At 22.4% G+C, this 15,590-nt stretch overlaps 1 protein-coding gene across 1 annotated transcript; it reads right to left on the reverse strand.

Moving 5' to 3' along the window:
* Nucleotides 1–7,549: 7,549 nt before the first annotated feature.
* Nucleotides 7,550–12,968, reverse strand: LOC114945679 (uncharacterized). The gene is made up of 5 exons (XM_085483759.1): nucleotides 11,417–12,968; nucleotides 10,394–10,472; nucleotides 8,986–9,167; nucleotides 8,733–8,900; nucleotides 7,550–8,176 (listed from the first exon to the last, which is right to left on the reverse strand). The coding sequence occupies exons 1-2, from the start codon at nucleotides 12,187–12,189 to the stop codon at nucleotides 10,412–10,414; spliced, it is 834 nt and encodes a 277-aa protein (XP_085339885.1). The 5' UTR covers nucleotides 12,190–12,968; the 3' UTR covers nucleotides 7,550–8,176; nucleotides 8,733–8,900; nucleotides 8,986–9,167; nucleotides 10,394–10,411.
* Nucleotides 12,969–15,590: the final 2,622 nt, after the last annotated feature.

A 15,590-nucleotide genomic window follows, 5' to 3' on the forward strand; every position in this document is an offset into this window, starting at 1 on the left:
AAATTATAATTTGAATCTATTATCTCTTAATGCTCTTACTTATAATGTCCTCAGTCAAATATAGTTGTTTTGCACGTACCAATATGATAATATAAAAAAAAAATTTGATTAATACAAAAAATTTTGTTTATTATATATTCTCTATCTTTATCTTTAAACCAATATATGTAAAATCAAAATCAAAGAATTTTATGAATATAAATGAAAGGCAAGTGTTAAAAGTAAGTAATAAAAATATAGAATATTTTCCAACTTACCTGAATGTGCACCACATATCAAAGCTTATTATATTTAGCCAAAAGGAAGCCGCCATATAACAAAGGTATCTTAGAAAAGCTTTAAAAATGAATAAAATTAAAGTAATAATTAATGTAATAATTAATAATAAATAATAATATATAATATTAATAATATAAATATAATTGTGTAATATATAATTTGCTCTTATAGTTAAGAAATAAATAAGGAGCAGGAAATAGACCAAAATAGCAAAGCGAAGTACATATAATTTAGTCGCAAATACAATTTTATTTAATAAAAATATTTTTTTATTAAATAATGAAACTTTGTATTTGCGACTTAATTCTAACTTTCGACTAACTTCGCGTTGCTCTTTTGATCTATTTTTTGCCCCTAATTTATTTCTATATTATTAATAAATAATAATACATTATTTGTCATTACTCGTTAAAATTTTAAAATTTCAAAGCTATCACATTTATGTTTCTCCAGTAAAATAGATTTATTTTAACTTTCTACACTCAATTTTATAGTAATAATTACGTATTAAATACTACTAACATCAAATTAAACATGTTTGATTCTAAAAAGGAAGTTCTGCAAAATTTAAAAACCCAAAAAAATATAATTATTTGAGACAAATAACTTATATTAATAATATATTAAAATGCATTTAAATAAAATTTAAATGCCATTCGCTGTTTTGCATTTAATCGATTTTAACAAATAATAAATTCAAATAATTATTAAAATTATTAATTAAAATATAATATGCAAATATCCATTAAATATCTGACAAGTATAAATGCGCTATATTAATTGAACAGTTTTATGACTTAAATATATACTCTACCTAATGTAACGCAGACGTGATACTGTACACCATTCGATTTGATCATTACATTTACAAAGGTAATTCCGAAATCAACAATCATGGAACCGCTGTAATTGCGCAACATAAAGCCGTGTTTATTTCGGAGTTCTGGCAATATGGAATACACCAGAAATACTGATCCCAAAAGTAATATAGATACTATATCGGTACTTATGCTCAAAATATCTATGTCAGAATTCAAGGGCTCATCATTATCAATTATCTCCTCGATCTTGTCATAAGTTTCGGAACAGTAGGTCACTTGGAATTCACTCCCGTCGACGACGGCGAGACAATATGATGACGATTCAACAAATATTTCATAATAAGATAAATATATAGAACCGTTGGTAAAAATCTTATAATCGTTACAACCTTCAGCAAGCAGAGCGTAAACTTCCGGGCACGAATCATAAATAGCCAGGTCAAACAATTCGTTCACTCTCTTTTCGCTCTGCGTCGAATCATTCGTGTATACCTTTGGAAAAATGTATTCAAATTCTTCAGGACTGCAGCTGTCATCAACGATACGCTCACCAAGAAAACAGCAGAACCGAATGCAAGTATCATTATGACACATTTCGTTTGGGACGATATTAGTTTCGTTAGCATTTTTGCTAAAATTTTTGAAGACTTCAAGTGACATGGAATCATTTTTTTCAATTACATTTTCATAATTTTCCGGCGTAAAATTTCTTTTATGATTGACATATGTCGAATTCGTGTCAAATTTCATCGATTTTTGCTCATCATTTTTATTCTGCATTGAATGCTTGTAACGTTTATGTTGAATTAAATCATTATCCTCGCGATTGTTATTCATATGAAATTCATGCTGCATTTTGTCATTTTGTGTATTATTCATCAAGGTTTTATGTAAATCATGTCGCAGTGTTATTATTTCGTCGTTATAATTTGTTGTAGAAGCCGTATTTATCTCGTATCCTATCGTCAAATTATCATCCTCGTTGGTGGAATTTTGCTGCGATTTCGATAACGAAATGACGAAGAGAAGCACGAAAAACACAAATGCAAACATCTTTCCACTCATTGTTTCACATAAGAATAAACATTCGAATAATTAGATAATCAAATTTAGTGTTCATAATTTTTCATTTAAGTTTTAAATTTTCAATAATTAAAAAATGCTATATTAAATTTATACATACTTTTACTTTTGTATAATTGCAATAAAATGTGTCAAGAGCAAAATATAATAAAATTAAATTATTTTAATGGAATTTAAATTTTTTTACATGGAATTCCAATATTAATTTTGATTGATCTTAAATTATTTTATTTTATTTCTCAGCAAAATCTCGAAAGGGCGATCTGATTTTAGCACTATTAATATTAATATTGACGAGTGCACTTATTGAATTCTAGTTATCTCACTAGATAAAATCAATATTATATCACTATATATATCCGGCTTTTACTTTTTTCAGGTAGAATGCACAAGATATAATTGCACGGAAGAAGAGATGAGACTACGCCGGAGGGCGTCGAGTCATTGATAGCTTTGCGAGAAACTGTCCGCCTACTATATTATATGGAACTATACATATATAACTTTTACATACTATATACAAAAAAATCATTAAAACTTATTCTGACGATAGCTTGACCAATTTAGCAGCAAAATAATAAAATAATCTTGACTGCTTTTTAGATATTTAATGCTTAAATAAAGTCTTTAAATTTTTTAAAAATACCGTAAATAAGAAGTAAATTGATGCGCAGCAAAAGTCAAATAACATCAATTGTTTATTTATTAATTATTTTTTAAATGTATATTAAATTGTAATTATTTTATTTATTTAAATATTTGTATATAAAAAAAGTGATAGCAAAAAGACCTGTTTTTTCGCCCATTTTATAGAGTCAAATTTTCAGATCTCAAATTTCACACTTTTTTTATGTCAAATAGTCTATCTGCTTCAAAAAGGGCTGTATCATCAAATTTGAACAATAATGAACCTAAAACAAATATATGAATCATACTCTCAAATAAAACATAAAATGTAATTAAGAAAAGTATCTGTTCTGATATGATCACATTGATGTTGATTAATTTTATCTCAGGAAATTAAATAATCATATAATTGCGTAATACATATAACTTTAAAATTGTATATAAAGTAATTAATATGAGTAACTCTCACCTTGTATACAAGGTGATATAAAAATAATTAATGAGTAACTCTCATCTTATATATATATATATATATATATATATATATACATATATATTTATATATATTATATATATATGATTAATATTTTAAACATACTAGCTATTTTTTGTAAATTGCAGTACATGCTCATGTTTCTTCGTATTATAATTTAAAATAATTTTTTATTTTATGTATGCGTTAATTTTATTTTTTGTTATTGAATACGAAAAAGACATATTTATAATTGACTGTAATTTTAAAAAATTCTGAGACGTATCTAGTCTTAAGTTAATTAAAATAAAAAATGTTTAATGTTCATGTTGCAGAGAAATAAATAATTATTTAAATTGAATTTTTACTACTTGTATTATTATTAAAATACGAATCTTTTTCCTGCATTATATGTTGAAATAAATTAATAATTAAATTAAATGTTATTATTATGTTTAATAATATTTAGTAAAACTAGATTTGTAATTTAACAGTCCTAATTTAATGTTTGCAATTTAATAAATAATTTTAATCAATGTAAGGTAATTTTAATTATATCTATTGTAAATCAATATATACAAATGTTGATTGAATTGCATTTTCTAACAAAACGACAATTTTTAATGCATTTTACGAATAGTATAATAAAATAAGAAATTTTTTTAAATTTAAAAATTAAATTTTTAAAATTTTTTTAAAAAATAAATTTTTTTTTAAATTTTTTGGGGGGTTTAAAACCGAAAAAAAATTTGCTTTGAAAAAAGCAAATTGGGGAAAAAAAAAAAAATTTTTAAAAAAAATAAATTTAAAAAAACCAAAAAAAAAATTTAAATTTTAAAAAAATTTTAAATATTTTTTTTTTTTAATTAATTATTAAAATTTTTTTTTTAAAAAAATAATAAAATTTTCAAAATTTAAAAAAAAAAAAAAAATTTTTTTTTGAAAAAAAATTATTAAAAATTTAAAATTTAAAAAAAATTTTTAAAAAAATTTTTTTTAAAAAAATTTTTTAAAAATTTAATTTTTTTTTTAAAAAAAAAATTTTTTAAAATTTTTTTTAGGAAACTTAAAAATTTTTTTTTAAAAAATTTTAAAAAAAAAAACGGGTGAAAATTTTTTTTTTTTTTCCCCCCTTTAAAAAGGGGTTTAAAATTTATATTTTAAAATTTTAATTAAAAATTTTAAAAACCCTTTTAAATAAAAAGGGAAAATTTAAATTTAAAAATATTTTTTTTAAAAATCAAAATTTTTTTAAATTTTTTTAAAAAATTTTTAAAAAATTTTTAATTAAAAAATTTTTTTTTTTTTTAATTTTATTTTTTTTAAAAAAACAATTTTTTTTTTTTTTAAAACCCTATTTTAAACAAAAACCCCTTTTAATTTAAAAAAATAAAATATACCCCAAATTAAATAAAAATATAATAAAAATTTCATAAACCCCAAAAAAAAAAAAAAAAAAAATTTTTTTCTCCAAAAAAAATTGAATAAAAAAATTTAAAAAATCCCCAAAAAAAAAAATTTTCTTTTTTTTTTTAAATTTTTTTAAAACTGTTTAAAAAACCCTTTTTAAAAAAATTTTTTAAAGAAAAAACCCAAAATCATTTATTTGGGTTTCCTTTCCAAAAAAAGAGACGTTAAAATTTTTAAATTCCCTTTTTTACCAAAATTAAAAAAATAAAAATTTTAAAACAATTTTCCAAAAAATTAATTTTTAAAAAATTTTTAAAAAAAAATTTTTAAAATTTTAAAATTTTTTTTTAAAAATTTTAAAAATTAAAAAAAATATTTAAAATTTTTTTTTTTTTAAAAAAATACAATTTTTTAAAAAAAAAAAAAAAATTTAAAAATTTTTTAAAAATTTTTTTTTTAAAAAATTTTTTTTTAAATTTAAAACAATATTAAAATTTTAAAAATTTTTTAAAAAATTTTTTTTAAAATTTTTTTTTTTTTAAAAAAAAAATTTTTAAAAAATTTTTAAAAAATTTTGCAGAAAAAAAATTATTTTTTAATTTTTTTAAATTTTTTTAAAAAAATTATTTTAAAAAAAAACTTTTTTTTTAATTTTTTGGGAAATTTTTTTAAAAAAATAAAATTTTCCCAAAAGTAAAAATTTTTAAATTTTTTTATGTTTTTTTTTTTTTATTTTTAAAAAAAATTTTTTGAAAACTAATTTTTGGAAAAATTTTAAAAAGGGGAAAAAACCCCTTTTTAAAAAAAATGGCCGTTTAAAAATTTAAAAAATATTTTTTTTTTTTAATGGGAAAAAATAAAATTTTTTTTTAAGCGCAAAAAAAACTCAAAACGGAAATTTTTTAAAACCCAAAAATTTATAAAACCCAAAACAACAAAAATTCCCCAAAAATTTAAATAAAATTTTTTTGGCCCCTTTTAAAAAAATTTTTCCCCAAAAAAAAATTTAAAAAAAAAATTAAAAAAAAAAACCCAAAAAAATTTTTATTTATTTTTTTAAAAATTAAATTTTAAAAAATTTTTAAAATTCGAGATTGGTTTTTTTTTTGAAATTTTTAAAAAAAAATTTTTTAAAAAAAAAAATTAATGAAAAAAAAAAAAATTTTTATTTTTAAAAATTTTTAGAATTTTTTAAATTTTTTAAAATTTTTCAAATTTTAAAATTTTTTTAAAAAAATTTAAAAAAATTTTTTTTTTTAAAAAAAAATTCAAAAAAAATTTAAAAATTTTTTAAAAAATAAATTTAAAAAATTTTTTAAAATTTTTTTTTTTAAAAAATTTTTAAAATTAAAATTTTTTTAAAGTTTTTTTTTTAAAAATTTTTATTTAAAAAAAATAAAAATTTTAAAAAAAAAAAATTTAAATTAAAATTAAAATTTTAAAAAAAAAAAAAAACCCCCCCCCAAAAAATTTTTTTTTTTTAAAAAATTTTTTGAAAAAAAAAATTTAGGGTATTAAAATTTTTCAAAAAATAAAAAAAATTTTTTAAAAAAATTTTTTTTTTTAAAAGTTTTTGGGGTTTTTATTTTTTTCCTAAATTTTTTTTTAAAAATATTTTTGGGGGTTTGTTTAAAAAAAAAAATTTCAAAAAAACTTTGTTTCCGGAAAATTTAAAATTAAATTTAACCCCAAAAAATTTTTTTTTTTTTAAATTCCAAAAAATTTAAATTTTTCCAAAGGGAAAAAAAAAAAAAAATTTTTTTCATATTTTTTTTTCCCCAAAAATTTTTTTGTCCTTTTTTTTTTATTTTAAAAATTTTTAAACCCAAAAAAAAAAAAATTTTGGGGTTTTTTAAAAAATTTTTTTAAAAATGAAAATTTCAAAAATTTTTGCAAAAAGGGTTTTCCAAAAAAGTTTTCAAAAATTAGGGTTTTTCAAAAAATTAAAAAGTTTTTCCAAAAAACCCTTTTTATTTGAAAAATAAAAAAGGAAAAAACTTAACCCAAAATTATTTAAAAAAATTTTAAAAATTTTTAAATTAATTTTTTTTTAAATTTTCCCCATTTTAAAAAAAGTTTTGAAAAAATTTAAAAAAAAATTAAAAAAAAAATTTTATTTAAATAAAAAATTTTTTATTAAAAAAAAAAAAATTTTAAAAACAAAAAATTAAAAAATTTTAAAAAAGGGGTTTTAAAAAAAAAACAATTTTTATTTTTTTTAAAAAAAACCCCCAAAAAAAAATTTTTTAAAAAATTTAAAAAATTTAAAATAAAATTTAAAAAAAAATAAAAAAAAAATTTAAATAATTAATTTTTTTGAGATTTTTTTAAAAAATTTTTAAAAAAAAGGATCAAAATAACCCTTTTTTTTTTTTTTTAAAAATTTTTTAAAAAAAAAAATTTTTTTTTGGGAAAAAATTTTTTCCAAAAGGTGGTTTTTAAATTTTTTCCTTTTAAAATTTTTTTTTTTAAAATTTTTTTGCAAAAAATTTTAAAAATTTTCAATTTTTCATTTAAAATAATTTAAAACTAATTTTTTTAATTTTTAAAAAATTTTAAAACTAAAAAATTTTTTTTTTCCAATTTTTTTTTAAAAAAAAAAAAATTTTTATTTTCTAAAAAAAAAAAAGAAAAAAAAAATTTTTCCCCTTTCCCCTTTTTAAAAAATTTTAAATTTTAATTAAAATTTTTAAATTTTTTTCTTTTTAAATTTTTAAAAAAAAGGTTTATATTTTCTTACTTCTTAATTAAATATATAATTACTATTTTAACGAGAAATGATTGGTTATATTGACATCGATTCGCCGACAAATCGACCATCATTTCTCGCTGGATAATGAAGAAAAAATAATTAATATTAAGTCAAAATCGATTTATTCTGAGTCGAAAACTCATCAAAAATTGTGACATAAATCAATCGAAATCGATGATATATCATTTAGTTTTCAATATATGTTTTCGACGTTGATTCGATATCAATTCGATAAGTCATTTGTCGCTGGGTTGAACTTGAAAAAGAAACGGGATAAAATAATATGCCTTTGTTATACGAAATCCGAAAATATGTGTGAATTATAATTAATAATCTTAAACATAAAGACTATCATAAAAAACATGATTTTAATTTTGAAATAAAAATTAAAGGTCGGTCTTATCAGTGTGGCTTCTTGCTCGTTCGGAAGAAACCATCTTCTCCTGCATGACCTTTTTTTTTTGACGTGATAATAATACTTCACAGTGTTGCATTCGATCTTTTGGCAACAAACCGCAGCCGAATCGCTTGAATAACATGCGCATAATCCTTTTTTTCCACACAAATATAATAAAGACGAATAGACTCTGCATCATGTCCAGCAAATTAACAACATACCATATAATATTGTAAATTGATACATTGCCAAATATTTCGTACACTGTTATCATAAACCATTCTATGCCCATTAAGATAAACAGCACGATAAATAGCTTCAGATATAGGTTAAACCTGCAAATAAATATATCATTTTATAGTTCTTGTATATGTATATGATGAATAAAATTTAATTGATGTATAAACTTTAAGAAATTTTTGAGAGAAATTTTTAAAATTTTTATTTTTGTGAAATACAGGTGCAGTCATTAATTTGATTTTTGTTATTAATTGTCATTTCGTTTAGAATTGCATAAATTTTCGAAGAAATGTAAAATGATATATTCTTGAAAATAATACAAAATAAAAAAACGTGATCGGCGAATAGAAAAGATATCATCTGCAAATGACAATCTATGGCCAGTATTCATAATCTGAATTTATATTTAATATCGTTTTAAATCTGATCTTGACTTAAAATTCCATTCAACCACTCAAGCTCGGACTTAAAATTAAATTGTACGATCGGACTATTAATTATTAATATCAGCCTATTCCTCTCTTTTATAAAAAAAGAATGCGAAGCAATCAATTATGCGACGCTGTTTGCATAAATGTTAATATAAGTAGCATAAATTTTATTAATAAAATAGATTATCATATCTCAATGCAACAATATCTGAATACATACCATTTTTTATTATCGTTATAGCACGTGCTTTCCGAATCTTTCAGACAATGACCTGTATCCTTTTCGTAACGTTTAATTTTTAATGCCGTAAAAATAGATATAGACAAATGCTACTGATAATGCATATACTTTGAAGTCCATAATAATACAACATATACGAACCAATCTCTGTAAGTATAAAATATTATGAGTATTTATACTGTTTCTTACGATACTAGAATGCTATAGCATTAATAAAGGTACCTTCACTTACCACTGAACCAGCAAGATAAATAAAATTCCGGTCGCAAAATCGGTGATACATACACAGGAAGAAAATCCATGCTGACACATAAAATAGCAAGCATAAAAGGACATCCCTACGCAAAGATCGTATAATATATCAACTTTCTTTTTTCTCGTTGTCTGACGTTTCTTTGTAACGAACAGAATCCTCTGCAATTTACACAACATATTTAACTAACAATAAATAAAAAAAATCAGAATGTAAAAACGTTAAAATAATGTGTGTTTGATCAAATCACTAAATCATACTATAGAGCAAAGATTCAGCTTGAAGATACATTCTGAAAATTGCTGTACGATGATTTTTAACGGTGTTATAAACGATTAAAGTGAAAATGACATTATCTCTTCAATTTGCGATAACTTGATAAGGAAAAATCGACATTTACATTTTAAAAAACAATTTGGCAGGTAAAACATGAGGCTGTAACATGGAAATGTCAAGACATTTTCACATATTTTTGTGCATGCAACACGTCTACAAAGTGAGATAAAATTTTTCATTTCGTTATATTTTTCGTTTTTTGTATATAAAATACATCAGAATTGAAGAAAATTAAAAAAGCTATAAACTATTGAAAGTAGAGGTTTCAAGCTTTAAAACTGTTTTTTAAAATTTAAATTCTCATTATTCGAAACGGAGTTACAACTATTTAAAGTTTGCCCAGTTTTGGACAAATGTTTTTTTTTTTTTTTTGATGCCTTAATATTATTTTAAGAAGTGTATAATTACATAACTATTTATTATGCTTTAATTATTTTGACGAATGTATATTTACATAATTATTATGCAGACACGACAATAGTATTTTAAATTTTTATTTACTTTTTAGAGACGAATTCTTGATAAAAAATCTATTTTTATTTTATAAACAGTTATCTCGTGTATTGCTTTATTTTATAAATTAAAAGAGATAAAACGTCACATCAAAATATTATTGCATTATATCGAATAATTAGATTCCGTTATAATATTTTATACACATTTAGATTAAATATATAATATGCTTATTATATCGAATACGCTAATTTTATTTTTTAAAAAATTACCATTCAAAAATATGTAATCAATTAATAAAAATCACCAAGAAAACCATTTATTCCAAATTATAATTTGAACCTATTATGTTTATACTCATAATGTGTCCTAAAAATATAATTGTTTTATTATTAAATATTATTTTCAAATATATAACTGTTTATGTACGTACCAACACTATATAAAAAAATTCGATTAATACAAAAATTTGCATATTATGTATTCTCTATCTTTATCTTTACACCGATATATGTTAAATCAAAAAGTAAGAATTTTATAAAGATAAATGCAAGTATTAAAAATAAGTAGTAATAATATAGAATGTTTTTCAATTTACCTGAATGTGCACCACATATCAAAGCTCATTATATTTAGTCAAGAGGAACTCGCCATATAACAAAAGTATTTTAAAAAAGCTGTAAAAATTATTAAAATTATAGGCTGTAATAATAAATAATAAATAATAAATAATAATATACAATATTATTAATATAAATATAACTGTAATAAATGTAATTTGCTCTTATAATTGAAAAGTAAATAAAGAGCAGGAAATATGGCAAAAGAGCAACGCAATGTATAATTTGGTTGCAAATACAATTTTATTTAATAAACAAATTTTTTTTTCTTAAATAAAGGAACTTTGTATTTGCGACCTAATTACTTTGCGTTGCTCTTTTGATCTATTTCCTGCTTTTTATTTATTTCTATATTATTAATAAATAATAATATATTATATAATAAAATATATATAATAAATATTTTCATTAATAAATAATAATATATTATTTGTCATTACTCGTTAAAATTTTAGGATTTCAAAGTTATCATCTTTATGTTTCTCTATTAAAATAGATTTACTTTAACTTCCTACACTAAATTATATAGTAATATTTACGTAATAAATACTGCTAATATCAAATTAAACATGTTTGATTCAATATGTAATTTAGCAAAAACACAAAGAAATATATCTATTTGAGACGAATAACTTATATTAAATATATATTAAAATGCATTTAAATAAAATTTACGTGTCATTCACTGTTTTGCATCTTTAAGATTTTGACAAATAATATATTCAAATAATTATTAAAATTATTAATTAATATTTAATATGCAAATATACATGAAATATCTGACAAATATAAATGCGCTAAATTAATTGCATAGTTTTATGATTTAGATATACACTCTATCTATTGTAACGCAGACGGCATACTGTATATCATCCGATTTGATCAAAAAATGCACAAAGCAAATTCCGTATACAACAAACAGTGCACCGTTGTAATTGCACAACATGAAACCGTGTCTATTTCGGAGTTCTGGCAATATGGAATACACCAGAAATACTAACCCTAAAAGTAATATAGATACTATATCGACACTCATTTCCATAATATGTTTGTTTTTATTAGTATCCATGATCTCATTAGTTTCGTCATTAGTTTCGCTATTAGTTTTGGAACAGATGATCATTTCGAATTCACTCCCGTCGATGACAGCGAGACAATATGATGTCGATTCAACAAATATTTTATAATAAGTTAAATATATAGAACCGTTATTCAGAATCATGAATCCATAATAAGTTAAATATGTAGAACCGTTGGTAAAAATCTTATAATCGTACTGAAAACCGATAGGAAGTAGTTGACCTTCCTGGAACGAATCATAAATGGACAGCTCAAACAATTCGTTCACTCTCTTTTCGCTCTGCGTCGAATCGTTCGTGTATACGTTTGGAAAAATGTATTTAAATTCTTCAGGACTGCAGCTGTCATCAACGATACGCTCACCAAGAAAACAGCAGAACCGAATGCAAGTATCATTATGACACATTTCGTTTGGGACGATATTAGTTTCGTTAGCATCTTTGCTGGAATTTTTGAGGACTTCAAGTGACATGGAATCATTCTTTTCAATTACATTTTCATAAACTCCCTGAGCCGTGAAATTCCTTTTATGATTGACATTTGTCGAATTCGTGTTAGATTTCATCGATTCTTGCTCATCATCTTTATTCTGCATTGAATGCTTGTAACGTTTATGTTGAATCAAATCATTATCCTCGCGTTTATTATTTATATAAAATTCATGCTGCAATTTGTCATTTTGTGTATTATTCATCAAATTTTTATGCAAATCATGTCACAGTGTTATTATTTCGTCGTTATAATTTGTTGTAGAATCCACATTTATCTCGTATCGTATCGTCAAATTATCATCCTTGTTGGTGGAATTTTGCTGCGATTTCGATAACGAAATAACGAAAAACGCGAAACACACAAATGCAAATATCTTTTTTCACTCATTATTTCACGTAATAATAAACACTCGAATAATTAGATAATCAATTTTGGTATTCATTATTTATCATATAAGTTTGAAATTCTCAATAATTAAAAAATGTCACATTAAATTTATGCACACCTTTGCTTTTGTATTAAATGCAATAAAATATGTCAAGTACAAAATATAATAAAATTAAATTATCTTAAATCTAAATTGTAAGAAAGGCGTAAAGAGCTATACGCGTACATTTCCAACGAAACTAAGTTTTCGTTAGAAATAAATCGTGCACAAGGCACGTATTATTCTCGGTGTATTACCAAGACTTTATGTACGCAGCAACATGGCTCTTTACGTCTTTCTTACGATTTAAATTTATTTTTAATATTGCAGAGCTTTAATTTATCGTAGTTGTTTCAATTATCTTATTTTGTTTCTCAGCAAAATCTCGAAAAGTCGATTTAATTTTAGCACTATATGATTATTAATATTGATGATATATATTGCACGTCTTGAATTTCAATTATCTCACTAGATAAAATCAGTATTTATTATATCACTGTATCCGGCTTTTTTCTGATAGAAGACTACACAAGATACATGTGCCTGCGCGAGAGAGAAGCTGAGACTACCGAGGACGACGAGTCGTCGATAGCTTTGCGAGAAACTGTCCGTTTACTATACTCTATAGGACTATACACATATAGCTTTTACATACTATATACAAAAAAAATTTTTTAAATCACTTAAACTTTTACTGACGATAACTCGGCCAATTCAGCAGCGAAATAAAAGATACTCTGGACTGTATTTTAAATTTTTATGATTAAATGAAGAGTTTATATTTCTAAGAATACCGCAAATAAGAAATATATTGATACGCAGGAAAAATAAAAATATAAAAATTTTGTAGTTATTAATTTTATTTTAAATGTGTATTATAAAATATGTAATTATTTTATTCATTTAAATATTTGTATATAAAATTTATTTTGAATAATTAATCGATAACGCATGGGTTAGAAAAATTTTCTTTATTTTACAATTTTATTAATTTTGTTTGTTATCTTTAGACTATAAAAAATTATTAAAAGATAAAATTATATAGATTATATCATTTATCAGTTTATTATTCGCCAACTCTTCTACATTATTATATTAGTTATAATGCATGCACATATAAATTAAAAACAAATTACCTATTCCAAAACCGGTTTAGATTCCACGTGCATAACTTTGAGAGTTATATCATGAGTATTTATTTGATTAGGAATTAAAAATCGCGGTAGATCCAATAGCGCTGATGCTGTATTTAATTTTTCACACCCAACTTTTGCCGAAGAAAAAATCTTTCATTTTAAATTTATCAAAATTCACCAGACGACATTTGTTTCTACGTAAAAAAAGCTAAAACTTAAGCCCTAATACGACTCTCTACTCTTAAGTAAAAAATGGGCAGCCCGTTGTGCCTTTTGATCCGAAACGTCCGATATTGTATATATAATTACAACTTATAGTAATTTTATGTAAATTTTGTAACAGCTCCCTAAAGTTCTACAAATATTGAAATTTGAAAATAATATCAGCCGCTACAATTAACAATATTACAAATATTTAAATATATGTCAAGGATTGTAGCATATAATCTTATTTGAATTTGAAAAAGAAACAAGACAAAATAATATGATTTTGTTACAAAATCCGAAAATATGTATGAATTATAATTATTAATCTTAAACATAAAGATCAGCATAAATAAACATGATTTCCATTTTCAAATAAAAATTAAAGGTCGGTTGAATCAGTGTGACTTGCTCGTCTAGAAGAACTCATCTTCTTCTGTATGATTATTTCTTTTTACGTTGTAATAATGCTCGAAAATGTTGCATTCGATCCGTGTCAAGCATTTGGCGACAAAACCGAAGCCGAATCGCTTGAATAACATACGCTTGATCCTTTTTTTACACACAAATATAACAAAGATGCACAGATTCTGCATAATACCCATCAAATTAACAACATACCATAGATTGTTGTCAAAAGATAAATTTTTATATAATAATGACGCTGTTATCATTAGCCATTCTATGCTCATTGCGATAAACAGTACGATAAATAGCTGCAGATATAGATTGAGCCTGCAAACAAATATATAATTTTTATAGTTCTTGTAAATATACATGACGAATAAAATTTAATTGATGTATAAACCTTAAGAAATTTTTGAAAGTGTTTAAAATTTGTATTTTTGTAAAATAAAAGTGCATTCTTTAATTTAATTTTTGTTATTAATTGTCATGTTATTTAGAATTGTATAGATTTTCGAAAGAACACGTAAAATAATATATTCTCAAAAATATTACAAAATAAAAAAGTAAATTGGCAAATAAAAAAAATATCATCCGCAAATGACAATCTATGACCAGTATTCATAATCTGAATTTAAATTTAATATCATTTTAAATCTGATCTTGATTTAAAATTCCATTCAACCAATAAAGCTCGAACTTAAAATTAAATACACGATCGGACTATATTAATTTTATTAATAAAATAGATTATCATATCTCAATACAACGATATCTGAGTACATACCATTTTTTATTATCGTTAAAGCAATTATTCTCCGAATCATTCAGAACGGGACCCGTTTCCCTTTTTAAACGCTCAATTTTTATTGCCGTATAAATAGATAAACAAATGCTATTGATGATGCACATGCTACTGAGCCCATGAAAATACAACACATACGGACACAATCTCTGTAAGTATAAATGTCATGAGTTTTATACTGTTTCTCACAATACGAGATGTTATAGCATTAATAAAGTTAATCTTCACTTCCCATTGAACCAGCAATTTGCTAAATGAAATTCCGGTCCGCAAAATCGGTGGTACATTTACGTACACAGGAAGAATATCCATGCTGACACATAAAATAGCAAGCATAAAGGGACATCCCCACGCAAAGATCGTATAATATATCAACTGCCTTTTTTCTCGTTGTCTGCGTTTTTTTTGAAAAGAAAAAAAATCCTCTGCAATTAACATCAATTTAACAAAAATAAAAAAAGAAACAGAATGTAAAAAAAATTAAAATAATATGCTTGATCAAAAAACCATTTATTATTAAAAACAAAGATTTAGTGGAAGAATCCCTTTTAAAAAATTGCTGTCGATGATTTTTTTAAAGGTGTTTTTTTGGGTAAATTTTTTTTAGGTCAAGTCGAGACAAGGTT

The sequence above is a fragment of the Nylanderia fulva genome, unplaced genomic scaffold, assembly GCF_048542155.1.
Source record: "Nylanderia fulva isolate GAGA-0341 unplaced genomic scaffold, ASM4854215v1 Scaffold268, whole genome shotgun sequence".
Lineage (NCBI taxonomy): Eukaryota > Metazoa > Arthropoda > Insecta > Hymenoptera > Formicidae > Nylanderia > Nylanderia fulva.